This window comes from Staurois parvus, unplaced genomic scaffold, assembly GCF_062004578.1.
Source record: "Staurois parvus isolate SC_StPar_1 unplaced genomic scaffold, SC_StPar_1.0 ptg000122l, whole genome shotgun sequence".
NCBI classification, from domain to species: Eukaryota; Metazoa; Chordata; class Amphibia; order Anura; family Ranidae; genus Staurois; species Staurois parvus.
In genome coordinates, this window is record NW_028317918.1 from 1,290,547 (window position 1) to 1,305,629 (window position 15,083).

Below are 15,083 nucleotides of genomic sequence, written 5' to 3' on the forward strand. Positions count from 1 at the left end.
TTGGTATCAGTGGGAGGAATAGTGCCCCATCATCGGTGTCAGTGGGAGGAATAATGCCCCATCATTGGTATTAGTGGCAGGAATAGTGCCCCATCATTGGCATTAGTGCGGAATAGTGCCCCATCATTAGTATCAGTGGGGGGAATAGGTGCCCCATCATTGGTATCAGTGGCAGGAATAGGTGCCCCATCATTGGTATCAGTGGCAGGAATAGTGCCCCAGCATTGGTATCAGTGGGAGGAATAGTGCCCCATCATTAGTATTAGTGGGGGGAATAGTGCCCCATCATTGGTGTCAGTGGGAGGAATAGTGTCCCAGCATTGGTGTCAGTGGGAGGAATGGTGTCCCATCATTGGTGTCAGTGGGGGGAATAGTGCCCCATCATTGGTGTCAGTGGTGGGTGGAATAGTGCCCCATCATTGGTGTCAGTGGGGGGGGGGGGAATAGTGCCCCATCGTTGGTGTCAGTGGGGGGGGGGGGAATAGTGCCCCATCGTTGGTGTCAGTGGGGGGGAGGAATAGTGCCCCATCGTTGGTGTCAGTGGGAGGGAGGAATAGTGCCCCATCGTTGGTGTCAGTGGGAGGGAGGAATAGTGCCCCATCGTTGGTGTCAGTGGGAGGAATAGTGCCCCATCATCGGTGTCAGTGGGAGGAATAGCGCTCCATCATTGGTATCAGTGATCAATGATGGGGCACTATTCCTCCCACTGACACCAATGATGGGGCACTATTCCTCCCACTGACACCAATTACACTTGCTGACCCTGTTCTAGTATGGTGCTGCTGCAGCCAGCATATGTGGTTGCAGCAGCACCTCTACACTGAACACTTACCTGCTGTTCCTGCACTCGATTTTCGCGGGGCCGCTCGGCTCCGCCCCCTCGCCGGTGATTGGCCGCCTGTGTGCCTTTCCTGAGCTACAGTTCCGGCGGCCAGTCACCGGTGAGGAGGCGGAGCCGAGCAGCCGCGCGAACATCCAGTGGCCGAACTGAAGGAGCAGCCGCGCTTCCTGGACCGGATCGTCGTGGGACCGGAGCCAGGTAAGAAACAGCCCCTGCGCACCCCTGTACTTGGTGTCCCTTCCGTTGGAAGGGGGGGCGGCGGCGGCACCGCGCCGCCCCCCTAAAAAGTGTCAGTATGCCGTATAGCGGCGTATAAGACGACCCCCGACTTTTGAGAAGATTTTCAAGGGGTAAAAAGTCATCTTATACGCCGGCAAATACTATATAATAATAATAATAGTATTTGGAATTTAAGTCCTATGCAGGTCATGTTTTTAAAGGTCTAAATACTTAGTTTTGTGATTTCCGCTAAAGGAAGAGATCAGCCCATCTGAATTCTGCTCCTTTTTGTTCAGGATAGACTACTCAATGTGTGTAGCCAACACTGAAGGAAGTCTTAAGAGTAATTGTGCCTAGGATAGTATTTCAGTCCTTTCTCTTTGTTTTTTCTTTGTCCATCCAAGTAAACCTGTTAACATCCAAAACTCAATCTTTCCAAAACTGAGCTCTTAGTATTCCCTCCAGCCCGTGCCCACTCCCCTGACTTCTCCATCAAGATCAATAATACAACCATCAGTCCCTCCCCTCATATCAGGATGCTAGGTGTAATCCTAGACTCCCATCTGTCAAATCATGTAGACTTCACCTCCGCAACATCTTTAAGATACAGAAACTAACCTCGGAAACCACTAAGCAACTTATTCACTCCCTGGTTATCTCTCGCCTTGACTATTGTAACTCCCTCCTCATTGGCCTACCTCATCGCAGGCTATCCCCTCTTCAGTCTATCATGAATGCTGCTGCCAGAATCATCCACCTTACTAACCGTTCCATGTCTGCCGCCCCTCTCTGCCAATCCCTCCACTGGCTTCCCATTGGCCAACGGATAAAATTCAAAACATTAACAATAACGCATAAAGCCATTTATAACTCTGTCCCCAATGACATCACCCATCTTGTCTCTAAATATCACCCAAACCATACTCTCTGCTCCTCGCACGACCTCCTGCTCTCTAACTCCCTCGTCTCCACCTCCCATGCTCGTCTCCAGGACTTCTCCAGAGCTTCCCCCATCCTCTGGAACTCTCTACTCCAATTTATCAGACTATCGCCTACTCTGATCACTTTTAGGCAATCTCTGAAAACCTATCTCTTCAGGGAAGCCTATCCTGCCCTCAGCTAATAATGGAATCTTCTACTCCTCCTACCAGTTCATCCCCTACAGGTACTACCTTTTGTACCACTAGCCCCTCCCTTTTAGATTGTAAGCTCCCAGGATCAGGCCCTCCTAACCCTCTTTTATTGAACTGTATTGTTGCTGTATTGTCTTCCATTATATTGTAAAGCGCTGAGCAAACAGTTGGCGCTATATAAATAGTGTATAATAATAACAGCATAGTCGTTTGTTACAATTTGAGCATAGGTCCACTTTATGACTTATCTCTCACAAATGAGGGAGACGTCTACTAAACCAAGTCAAAGTTCCAAAGGAAATTGAAGTCCTTTTACTCTAATTAGCCAGTTGATTTTATATACAATTTAATATAATTGAAATAATGATTTGCATTTGTCTGTGTTCAGGTGGACTACAAGTGGGCTAAAAAGCCAAGGTCGCTTGTCTGTTGGAAGTAACAGGGATCGAGAAATCAGCATGTCTGTTGGGCTGGGGAGGTCTCAACTGGATTCCAGAGGTGGAGTTGTAGGTGGAACAATAGATGTAAACACCCTGGAAATGGTTGGTAAGTATTTCATTTGTTGTATATTATTGCCACAGTTTCCCACGTAGATTTTACTTATATAAATGATCTTTTTCTATTTTTTTCTTATTAGTACTGATTATGTTGTAATATTGGTACCTTGTGTTCTGCTTTGATTCTGATTAGCACTCATTTCTTCAGCAAGGCCTCACCATACCTGCTATATATGACACTCGGACCCTCCCCAAAAAATATTCATCGTAATATTCATTCGTAAACTTAGGATAGCCGTATAAGTAGTAATACAATTTTTCAATATAACAATAATTTCAATGAAATAATTGTGTTTTTCAGAAGTCAGTTATACTGCATGAGCAATTAAATCAATAAATAATGATTTAAATTTTTTCCTGGAGAAACTAAAATAAGTTCAGCAAAAATGAACTTTCTCAATATTCTGTTAAATGATGTCTTTCAAGCTAAAGATTGTTTGAAAAGATTGATTCTGTGATCAGTTGATCTCCTGTTAAGTGCATGGACTGTGCTAGAGGTGTCTTTAGATGTAGCACTGCTACACTTTTTAGAGCCCTAGTGCTCAACATACAGCCCGCTGGTGCATTAGAGGTCATTCTGTAGCTGACTCTTCTGCAGATCTTAAAGCGTAGCTCCACCCAAAAGGAGAAGTTCCGCTTTAAGGACTGCTCCCCCGCTCCCCATTAAGGATTGGCACCTTGGGGGGGCGGGGGGGAGCGGAATTTGACAGGTACCCGCTCCCTCTTCCGGTCCGATCACCTAGGTGATCGGAAGCGGAAGGTGTCCTCCCTCCTGTAGTCTTTTGGGACACGTGACAGGACCCAGAAGACTACAGGACCATTCATGAAACGCAGTGCTACTCGCGCATGCGCAGTGGGTACCCGGCTGTGGAGCCACAAGCTATCACAGCTGAGTGCCCACACTGAAGATGCCAGCCTCCTGGAATACAGGATGGCCGGTGAAACGGGCTGCGGGGGACACACCGCGGGACCGAGGGACAAGTAAGTGGCTGTTCTTTATATGCCTTTAAATACTGTTCATTGCTTCATATGTATGCAGATATAAAACCATTGTATCTGAATGGATTGTCCCCAGTACTTACTCTCCAGAAGGGTTTCCTTTCCTAAAAATAATGAGTGTGTGGGATGCTTGGAATGTTAAAACGTTTTATCTAGTAGGGGTCCTCATAGGGGGTAAATGAAAATGCTTTTGGCACATAACAGGATAGAAAACATAAGTAATGGGTGTGTACCATTTTTGGTATGCCTAAAAGTAAGACAAAGCCAGTCTTTACATTCTTCTTTGTAGTGGGTTGCCACTGTGTGCTCTCTCTGTCTGAATTATGTGTGAATATAATTTAATCGGGATGCTGTTTACAAATTAAATGTATGTGCTTTACTTTAGCTCACATTTCAGAACATCCTAACCAGCAGCCCAGCCATAAGATTCAAATCACAATGGGCTCCACTGAGGCTCGTGTGGACTACATGGGATCCAGCATCCTTATGGGAATCTTCAGTAATGCAGACCTTAAGCTACAAGATGAGTGGAATGTCAACCTGTACACACCCATGGACACCAGCATCTCTGACAAAAGGTATTCTGTAATATACAACACTACATACATAGTGTATTTATCACACATGTCACCCATTTATATTTACAGTCATCATGTGCTTTTCTTTTAGTCTGAAAGGCTCCTATTGGAATTTATTATTTTAATTAGCATGATCGCAAGTAAACAGTATATGATAATACTATAAAATATTTTTATCCTAGTGTCATATTTATCCATGGAGATCTGCAGTGGGATATTTTCCAGGTAATGATCTCAAGATCTACTACTCCAGACCTCATCAAGATAGGAATGAAGTTGCAAGAATTTTTCACTCAGCAGTTTGACACAAGCAAGCGAGCTTTATCTACATGGGGTCCAGTATCATACCTTCCACCAAAAACTGTGGTCACCAATCTTGAAAAGAATTCACGTGAGCAATGTATGAATTTTTTAAGCTTTAAAACCTAAAATTATGGTAATTTTTGTAATTAAATACTGAAGCGCTTTTAGGTTTTAAGGGTGGAATGAGAGAAAGCATGCCACTACTGTCTCACAGCTACCTCAGGCTGGGAATGAACTATTAGAAACCTCTTTTAATGAGAACATAACAGCTGGAGCAAAATGCACAGTTCTTGAACATGCAGGGGCTACTACTGCTTTAGGTCAGACCCCTGTCTAATAGAGGTTTGATATAGGTTTAGAAGATTTAAACTAAATGGGGGAGAGAAATGAAAACCTGTTTACCACTACTGCTTTTAAGATCACTGATCAGCCGGAGAAACGGCTGCAAAGAAGATGGGGCAGCAAGACAGTCATTCAGGATTTTTGCAGAGGGAATCACTGGCAAAATGCAGGTTGGGAGGAGTCGCTGGCAAAATACAGGTTAGAAGAGGACTAAAGAAAAAGAGGCTAAAGCTGGTCATACGCTGTTATTTTTTCATTCAGCAAGGATCGTATTCTTTCTTGCACACAAAGAAAGTGTGTTTAAATCTTTACATTTATACATAGGTCTTAAAAATGATATTAGGGCTTGTGTCAATGGACAAAAACAGTTTGCTTTCAGGTGCATTTGGCTTGCATTTGAGAATTGTTTGAAATGCTCCTGAATCCTATCTGAGTGCCCTCCTTATCTTTCTGACATACATTGCCTCTTTGGAGGCACCAAGCTGTTTTTGCAATCCTATTGGCTTTTATATGGGAGAAAGCAAAATAAACTGCACACAGGCTTTTGCAGTAAAAAGTCTGGATAATGTGAATACATTTAGGAACTGAAAATCACATCCAAAAAAATCTGTATCTGTACATTTATCTTGACTTGTGTCAGTAGTCAGCAGCTATGATCTTTGTATGGACAAGCAAGGAACAAGTAGAGGGATGCGAAGCGTTGTGCATGTTTCATATAAATGTGGAATGTTTGCCGCCTGCCTTGTAAGTATTATTACTGGCTTGCCTTCCTCCTCTTCCCTTTCCTATGTGTTCTGCTAGGTGCTGTTGTCTTTAGTAAAGTTTTGAGAGCTGCAAGCTGCTAGGCTGTGTTCAAACATGTATAAAGAACAGCGTAAGAGCATATTTTGACAACGGAAGTGCACTTTTTCTTAAGGAAGACACGCAGCAAAAAACAGCTTATTATTCTAAGCAGCGAAATACATAAACCAATTTCAGCTGTAATTGATTTGAGACAGTATTAAATAGTAAAACAATATTCTATAGCACTGAACAAACCAATGGTGCCACATATGATAATTTTGGTTTGACATGTATGTGTGTTTTCTGAATTTTAGTGCTGGATGCAGCTCACCACCGCCATTGGCCTGGAGTATTGAAGATGATCTCTGGCTGCCACATATCATTGTTTCAAATCCCCTTGCCAGAAGACACTGTTCAGTTAGGGGGCTCAATGAGCTTACACGGCAACCACATGACGTTAGCATGCTTTCATGGACCCAATTTCCGTTCTAAATCTTGGGCATTGTTTCATTTGGAGGAACCAAATATTGCATTTTGGACTGAAGCGCAAAAGATTTGGGAAGAAGGTGAATACTCTGTAACTTTATTGATTAAAAACCATACTGTAAACCATCCCTTTGGGAAAGCAAGTGAAGTTATAGGCAGTTGAGCACTTCCTCCTCATCTGGTTTCCGTTGCAGATTTATTTGTTTTAAATTAAACAGGAAAATGGCCATTCATAAAACTTCCTTTGTCAGTTTTCACATAATTTGCTGCAGAATTTGAACTACCCAGGAAAGAAAAGCTTTGCTTAAGTTCGGTCCTAAGAGACCCAGATATTCTTCCAGTGAGTGCTGCCATTTTAACTTTTAAACTACATACAGAAGGTGTCAAACACCTCTGTCCTCCTTGTTTCAGTATTGTGTCACTGCTTTTTGCATATGTTACTTAGTAGTAGAAGTGGTTGGTGATGGGGTGAGATCTGAGTTGAACTGCTGATGTTTTTAAGCAAACATTTTTTATTTAATCAGGTTCCAGCGACCACTCTACGTATATTGTGCAAACTCTGGATTTTCACCTTGGTCATAACACTATGGTTACCAAACCTTGTGGAGCACTGGAGAGTCCTATGGCAACAATCACTAAAATAACACGGAGAAGACATGAAAATCCACCACATGGAGTTGCTAGTGTAAAAGAATGGTTTAATTATGTCACTGCTATGAGAAATGAAGGTCAGTCTTGTACAGCTGTCTAAAGTTTGTCAGAAGTGTGATGTGATTGTGGTTTTAGAGACCAGCAAAAAGAGTATCTCCCTACAGCAATAAACCAAACTGCATACTGTGCAGCTTATTGCAGTACAGTAGATGGGAATTCAAAGGTGTGAGCTTGTGGTTGCTACAGTCAGGTCCATAAATATTAGGACATCGACACAATTCTAACATTTTTGGCTCTATACACCACCACAATGGATTTGAAATGAAACGAACAAGATGTGCTTTAACTGCAGACCGTCAGCTTTAATTTGAGGGTATTTACATCCAAATCAGGTGAACGGTGTAGGAATTACAACAGTTTGCATGTGTGCCTCCCACTTGTTAAGGGACCAAAAGTAATGGGACAATTGGCTTCTCAGCTATTCCATGGCCTGGTGTGTGTTATTCCCTCATTATCCCAATTACAATGAGCAGATAAAAGGTCCAGAGTTCATTTCAAGTGTGCTATTTGCATTTGGAATCTGTTGCTGTCAACTCTCAAGATGAGATCCAAAGAGTTGTCACTATCAGTGAAGCAAGCCATCATTAGGCTGAAAAAAAAACAAAACAAACCCATCAGAGAGATAGAAAAAACATTAGGCGTGGACAAAACAACTGTTTGGAACATTCTTAAAAAGAAGGAACGCACCGGTGACCTGAGCAACACCAAAACACCCGGAAGACCACGGAAAACAACTGTGGTGGATGGCTGAAGAATTCTTTCCCTGGTGAAGAAAACACCCTTCACAACAGTTGGCCAGATCAAGAACACTCTCCAGGAGGTAGGTGTATGTGTGTCAAAGTCAACAATCAAGAGAAGACTTCACCAGAGTGAATACAGAGGGTTCACCACAAGATGTAAACCATTGGTGAGCCTCAAAAACAGGAAGGCCAGATTAGAGTTTGCCAAACGACATCTAAAAAAGCCTTCACAGTTCTGGAACAACATCCTATGGACAGATGAGACCAAGATCAACTTGTACCACAGTGATGGGAAGAGATGAGTATGGAGAAGAAAAGGAACTGCTCATGATCCTAAGCATACCACCTCATCAGTGAAGCATGGTGGTGGTAGTGTCATGGCGTGGGCATGTATGGCTGCCAATGGAACTGGTTCTCTTGTATTTTTTGATGATGTGACTGCTGACAAAAGCAGCAGGATGAATTCTGAAGTGTTTCGGGCAATATTATCTGCTCATATTCAGCCAAATGCTTCAGAACTCATTGGACGCCACTTCACAGTGCAGATGGACAATGACCCAAAGCATACTGCAAAAGCAACCAAAGAGTTTTTTAAGGGAAAGAAGTGGAATGTTATGCAATGGTCAAGTCAATCACCTGACCTGAATCCGATTGAGCATACATTTCACTTGCTGAAGACAAAACTGAAGGGAAAATGCCCCAAGAACAAGCAGGAACTGAAGACAGTTGCAGTAGAGGCCTGGCAGAGCATCACCAGGGATGAAACCCAACGTCTGGTGATGTCTATGCATTCCAGACTTCAGGCTGTAATTGACTGCAAAAGATTTGCAACCAAGTATTAAAAAGTGAAAGTTTGATTTATGATTATTATTCTGTCCCATTACTTTTGGCCCCTTAACAAGTGGGAGGCACATATGCAAACTGTTGTAATTCCTACACCATTCACCTGATTTGGATGTAAATATCCTCAAAGCTGACAGTCTGCAGTTAAAGCACATCTTGTTCGTTTCATTTCAAAACCATTGTGGTGGTGTACAGAGCCAAAAATGTTAGAATTGTGTTGATGTCCCAATATTTATGGACCTGACTGTATGTGTAATTAAATTCTGAAAAAATATTGTCAATACAATCAGCAAAATATTGGTGCTTTGTTAGTGAGGGCTTCTTGTAGGACAAATGAAGGACAAGCATATATTTCACATCTGCAATTGCCAAGCATTCACATTAACTTCTATGACATTAACTCATCTCAAAAGTTCAAATACATGTGCTGGTAATCAACTTTTATTAGCAGTTGCAAGGACGTAAGATGTGAAAAAAATTTCAGACTGTCCTACATTTTGGGCTTACTTTAGTTTTCAGGCATAAAGGCTGAATTATTAGATACGTTGAACATGTTCACACAAAAAAAGAGTAAAGATTCACTACAATTATCCAATCACATACAGATTAAATAAATACACCTTCCGCATGACTGGATTATTGAAGTGAATTTTCACTTTTTCAGGTGAACATTCTCAATTAATTTGGTAAATTAGACTCATTATCCCTGACCTAATCTTGCTGCAGGATTCCAACACATCCCCATTTGGCAATCAGCAGGAAGCATCAGTTTTGCCCTGATTCAGCTGGGGAAGTATTGGACTGCTGCAGTGAGATTAGGACAGGAATGCTTTTACAGCAATATTCTTAATTGCAGGCTAGTGTTGGGGCACAGGCTATATTCCGTGGTGCAGCTATGAACAGAATATGTACCATATTTTCCGGCGTATAAGACGACCCCCTACTTTTCCTGTTAAAATATAGGGTTTGAGTTATACTCGCCGTATAAGACTACCCCTCTTCCAACACACACCAAATAAAAATGAAAAAACATCAGATTTGATTTCAATATGGTATGCTATTTCAGTATGGTATTCCAATGATGGGGTGCTATTCCTCCCACTGACACCAATGATGGGGCATGATTCCTCGCTCTGACACCAATGATGGGGCACTATTCCTCCCACTGATACCAATGATGAGGCACTATTTCATCCACTGACACCAATGATGGGGCACTATTCCTCCCACTGATACCAATGATGGGACACTATTCCTCCCACTGACACCAATGATGGTGCACTATTCCTCCCACTGACACCAATGATGGGGCACTATTCCTCCCACTGACACCAACGATGGGGCACTATTCCTACCACTGACACCAATGATGGTGCCCCATCATTAGTGTCAGTGTGTAAGGAATAGTGTCCCATCATTAGTGTCAGTGGGAGGAATAGTGCCCCATTATTGGTGTCAGTGGGAAGAATCGTGCCCCATCATTGGTGTCAGTGGGAAGAATCGTGCCCCATCATTGGTGTCAGTGGGAGGAATAGTGTCCCATCATTAATGTCAGTGGGAGGAATAGTGCTCCATCATTGGTGTCAGTGGGAGGAATAGTGCTCCATCATTGGTGTCAGTGGGAGGAATAGTGCCCCATCATTGGTGTCAGTGGGAGGAATAGCGCCCCATCATTGGTGTCAGTGGGAGGAATAGCGCCCCATCATTGGTGTCAGTGGGAGGAATAGCGCCCCATCATTGGTATCAGTGGCAGAAATTGCTCCTCATCATTGGTGTCAGTGGGAGGAATAGCGCCCCATCATTGGTGTCAGTGGGAGGAATAGCGCCCCATCATTGGTATCAGTGACAGAAATTGCTCCCCATCATTGGTGTCAGTGGGAGGAATAGCGCCCCATCATTGGTATCAGTGGAAGGAAGAGCGCCCCATCGTTGGTGTCAGTGGGGGAGGAACAGTGCCTCATCATTGGTGTCAGTGTGGAGGAGGAATAGTGCCTCATTGTTGGTGTCAGTGGGGAGGAGAAATAGTGCCCCATCGTTGGTGTCAGTGGGGGAGGAACAGTGCCCCATCGTTGGTGTCAGTGGGGGAGGAACAGTGCCCCATCGTTGGTGTCAGTGTGGAGGAGGAATAGTGCCTCATCGTTGGTGTCAGTGGGGGGAGGAATAGTGCCTCATCGTTGGTGTGAGTGGGGGAGGAATAGTGCCCCATCATTGGTGTCATTGGGGAGGAGGAATAGTGCCCCATCGTTGGTGTCAGTGGGGGAGGAATAGTGCCCCATCGTTGGTGTCAGTGGGGGAGGAACAGTGCCTCATCGTTGGTGTCAGTGGGGGAGGAACAGTGCCTCATCGTTGGTGTCAGTGGGGGAGGAACAGTGCCCCATTGTTAGTGTCAGTGGGGGAGAGGAATAGTGCCAAGAGTGTCACCGCATGGTGCTGCTGCACACTTACTGGCCGCTCCCTCACTCGATTTTCGCAGGGCCGCTCGGCTCCGCCTCCTCGCTCGTGATTGGTCGCTTGTGTGCCTTTCCAGTGCTGGCGCCCAATCACCGGTGAGGAGGCGAAGCCGAGCGGCCGCACGACCATCGAGCAGCCGAACTGAAAAAAGGAGCAGCCGTTCTTCCTGGACCGGATCGTCATGGGAGCGGGACCAGAGCCAGGTAAGGTACAGCAGCCCCCTGCCCGCCCCTGTACTTAGTGTCCCTTCCGCCACCGCGCCGCCCCTCGAAAAAAAAGTGCCGCCCTGACACCGGCTCGCCATATACCGGCGTATAAGACGACCCCCGACTTTTCAGAAGATTTTCATGGGTTAAAAAATCGTCTTATACGCCGGCAAATACGGTAGTCATGGACTTTGTGTGGACATATAGAAGAGAAATTGAGTACCGTAAAAAAAAAAACTTTATTATGTACCATTAAAAATCAATTACACAACATTAAAAATTACTGTCCGTATAGTGGTTCACAACATGCAAAGATTCCGATTAGAGTTCACATGTGAACTCAATGCATTTCGGGAATCTTTCAGGAGCACATGTAATAGAATCAGTACACTGGAACCTAATCTTTTATAGAGTAATGTCAGCCAGTAGTGTAGACTGGAATTCATAGCATGTACATGTTGCCCATAGAGGTGCAAATGAGTAAGCCAAGGTGAAGCCACTGCCTCTCGGGTGGGAAATTCTGGTAAATTCAGTAAACAGCCAATGGTCTTGTACACTTATTCTTAGAAGGACCAACTTCCCAATGGGGAACCATGCAGACCCAATGTAAGTAAGTCACCATTATTATTATTATTACACAGTATTTATATAGCGCCAACAGTTTGCTCAGCGCTGTACATTACAATGGGAAACAATACATAAGACAGTACAGTAACAATACAATAAAATACACGAGGGGTTCAAGGGCCCTGCTCCTTGGAGCTTACAATCTAGGGCGGAGTGGAGAGTGGTACAGGAGGAAATAGCTGTGGGGGATGGAGTGGTGGGGAGAGCGGAGGAGATCAGTAGTTAGGTGAGGGCGGGGTAGGCTGACAGTCTGATGGATTGGGGTAGTGAGTTCCAGAGGATGGTGGAAGCCCTGGAGAAGTCCTGGAGAGGGGCATTGGAGGAAGAGACCAGGGAACTGGAGAATAGGAGATCTTGTGAGGAGCAGAGAGTGCGTGTTCGGTGGTAGATGGATATCAGGTCGGTGATGTAGTTTGGGGCAGTGTTATCAACAGCTTTGTACGTCAGTGTTAGTATTTTGAATTTTATGCATTGGGCAATCGGAAGCCTGTGGAGGGATTGGCAGAAGGGGGTGGCGGATACGGAGCGGTTGGTAAGGTGGATGAGTCTGGCCGCAGAATTCAGGATAGACTGAAGCGGGGATAGCCTGTGTTGGGGTAGGCCGGCGAGGAGGGAGTTACAGTACTCAAGTCGTGATATGATAAGGGAGTGAATGAGTTGCTTTCTAGTTTCTGGAGTTAGGAACGTGCGTATTTTGGGGATGTTGCGGAAATGGAGTCTGCATGAATTTGTCAGCGATTGAATCTGGGCTGGAAAGACAGATTGGAGTCTAGGATTACACCTAGTACTCTGGCTTGCGGGGTGGGGCTGATTGTGGCATTGTTGTCATAATGGAGAGGTCACCATAAAGACAGCATGGTTGTCAAAGTAGACAAGGCACATATATTCCGAAGAGGGGGCTCATGATAAGTATCTTCGAAACAAACAGGCTGGATTGATGTGATCTGAGTTTGTTTCTAAGATACTTATCATGAGCCTCCTCTTTGGAATATATGTGCCTTGTCCAGTTTACCCTACTGGCTGACTACTATTAAAGATTAAGAGTGGGTTCCAGTGTACTGATTCTGTCATGATTCTGATACTGATTCTGTCATGTGTTCCTGAAGAAGGATTCCCAAAATGCATTGAATTCACATGTGAATTGCAATTGGAATCTTTGCATGTTGTGAACCCCTACATGGAGAATAATTTTTTAATGTTGTGTAATAGATTTTTAATGGTACATAATAAAGTTGTTTTTACGATGCTCATTTTCTCTTCTATATGCTCACACCATGACTACATATCCTGTTTATAGTCATACCAGGGAATATAGCCTGTGCAGGGTCAGTGGTAGCTTATTTTGCGCCCTAGGCAAGACCAGCTGGTTGTTTTGTTCATTATTAAATGAACAAAACATGAAACTGATAAATGTTTTTTTTTTTACAACAATAAGATGCCATCGGTACCAATATTATAGGCAAAATATATATTAACCAAATGTAAATTAACTGTATTAACCAATCAGACAGAGAAACAAAACAAAAAAAAAGTGACAGAGTTACAAAATTCCACAGTGATCAGCAGCCACCAGCCGGTTTGCATCAAGGGACTGAGTCTGGTAAGAACACTTGAAGGAGTGGCAGCTCAGCTGCTACACTGGCCCCAAACACCCAGCATCAGACACCCTGGCATCTTCCTCTGTCCTTTCTTCTTCCCTCTCTGCTGCCCCTCCCCTCAGCTGAAGGATCATTTATGATGTGGTGGTATCCCACACAATCAATCAGCATCCACTCTCCTCACCCCGACCATTGTCTGCCCCCCTCCTCCTCACTTCCAGGTCACTTCCATGACCTGCCATCCCCCTAGGCTCGGCTCACCTCTGATGGCTCCTGCTGGGGTGCAGAGTCCAGGCTGCAGCTCTGTGAGGACAGGCGGCCTCCCAGCACAACACTGCTTTCCACTCACACACATTGGGCCTCTAACATCCTACTCACATAGGGTAAACCTTGCAACCAGAGCACACCCCTACCTATTGATTGGTGTAGAAGAAGTTGGAGCCAGCGCTGGACACGCCCCATTCGGTCAATGTTACAACTGGAGGATCGTGTGTGCCAGTGTGTGTACCGGAGATGTACGGCCCAATCCTCCGATCAGAGACTGCCGTCCGCCTGGGGTCCTGGGCTAATGTCATCACTTCCCATCACTGCTACATGGAAAACTGTCATATATATATATATGTATCATATTTTTCACTCCATAAGACGCACTTTTTTCCCCCCAAAAAAAGGGGGGGAAATTTCAGTGCGCCTTATGAAGCGAATATAAAGCGGCCGGTCCGGTATTTGTCAGAATATCAGGCCGGACGCTCAGCTCTTCTCTCCTGCAGGACCTTACCTGTTCCTCGCTCCAGCGCTGTAGTCTTCCTGCGCCGGCTTCTGTGACAGCCGGTTGCCCACTGCGCATGCACGAGAAGCTCTGCTCTTTGTGAATGGTCTGGTGTCTTCTGGGACACATGACAGGTCCCAGAAGGCGCCGGGCCATTCACAAAGCGCAGCGCTTCTTGTGCATGCGCAGTGGGCACCCGGCTGTCACAGAAGCCGGCGCGAGAAGAAGAGGGAAGGACAGCTCCGCAGAAGTGGGAGCGGGTACCTGTCAAATTCAGGTACCCTCTCCCCCTCCCCAAAGGTCCGCAGTCTCTGGTCATCCCCTGCACTGTCTGCAGTCTCTGGTCATCTGTACTATGTCCCTGGTATTTTCCCTGTACTATGTCCGCAGTCTCTGTTCATCTCCTGTACTATGTCCGCAGTCTCTGGTCATTCCCTGTACTGTGTCCGCAGTCTCTGGTCATTCCCTGCACTGTGTCCGCAGTCTCTGGTCATCTCCTGTACTGTGTCCGCAGTCTCTGGTCATCTCCTGTACTATGTCCGCAGTCTCCGGTCATCTGTACTATGTCCACAATCTCTGGTCATTCCCTGTACTGTGTCCGCAGTCTCTGGTCATCTTTTGTACTGTGTCCTCAGTCTCTGGTCATCTCCTGTACTCTGTCCGCAGTCTCTGGTCATTTCCTGTATTGTGTCCGCAGTCTCTGGTCATTTCCTGTACTGTGTCCGCAGTCTCTGGTCATCTCCTGTACTGTGTCCGCAGTCTCTGGTCATCTCCTGTACTGTGTCCGCAGTCTCTGGTCCATCTCCTGTACTGTGTCCGCAGTCTTTGGTCATCTCCTGTACTGTGTCCGCAGTCCATTGGTGCAGAATATTTTTTTTCTTGTTTTCCACCTCTAAA

At 45.1% G+C, this 15,083-nt stretch overlaps 1 protein-coding gene across 11 annotated transcripts in view; it reads left to right on the forward strand.

The window, feature by feature from the left end:
* BLTP1 (bridge-like lipid transfer protein family member 1) overlaps positions 1–15,083 on the forward strand; it is a 478,785-nt gene that overhangs the window by 450,590 nt on the left and 13,112 nt on the right. For 10 of the 11 annotated variants that reach the window (XM_089672161.1, XM_089672166.1, XM_089672167.1 and 7 more), the window contains 5 exons: positions 2,582–2,739; positions 4,135–4,327; positions 4,510–4,727; positions 6,070–6,321; positions 6,766–6,969. In XM_089672161.1, coding sequence (XP_089528287.1) covers positions 2,582–2,739; positions 4,135–4,327; positions 4,510–4,727; positions 6,070–6,321; positions 6,766–6,969 — 1,025 coding nt within the window. The remainder of the gene's footprint in view (positions 1–2,581; positions 2,740–4,134; positions 4,328–4,509; positions 4,728–6,069; positions 6,322–6,765; positions 6,970–15,083) is intronic. The other variant, XM_089672163.1, reaches the window with a different exon arrangement.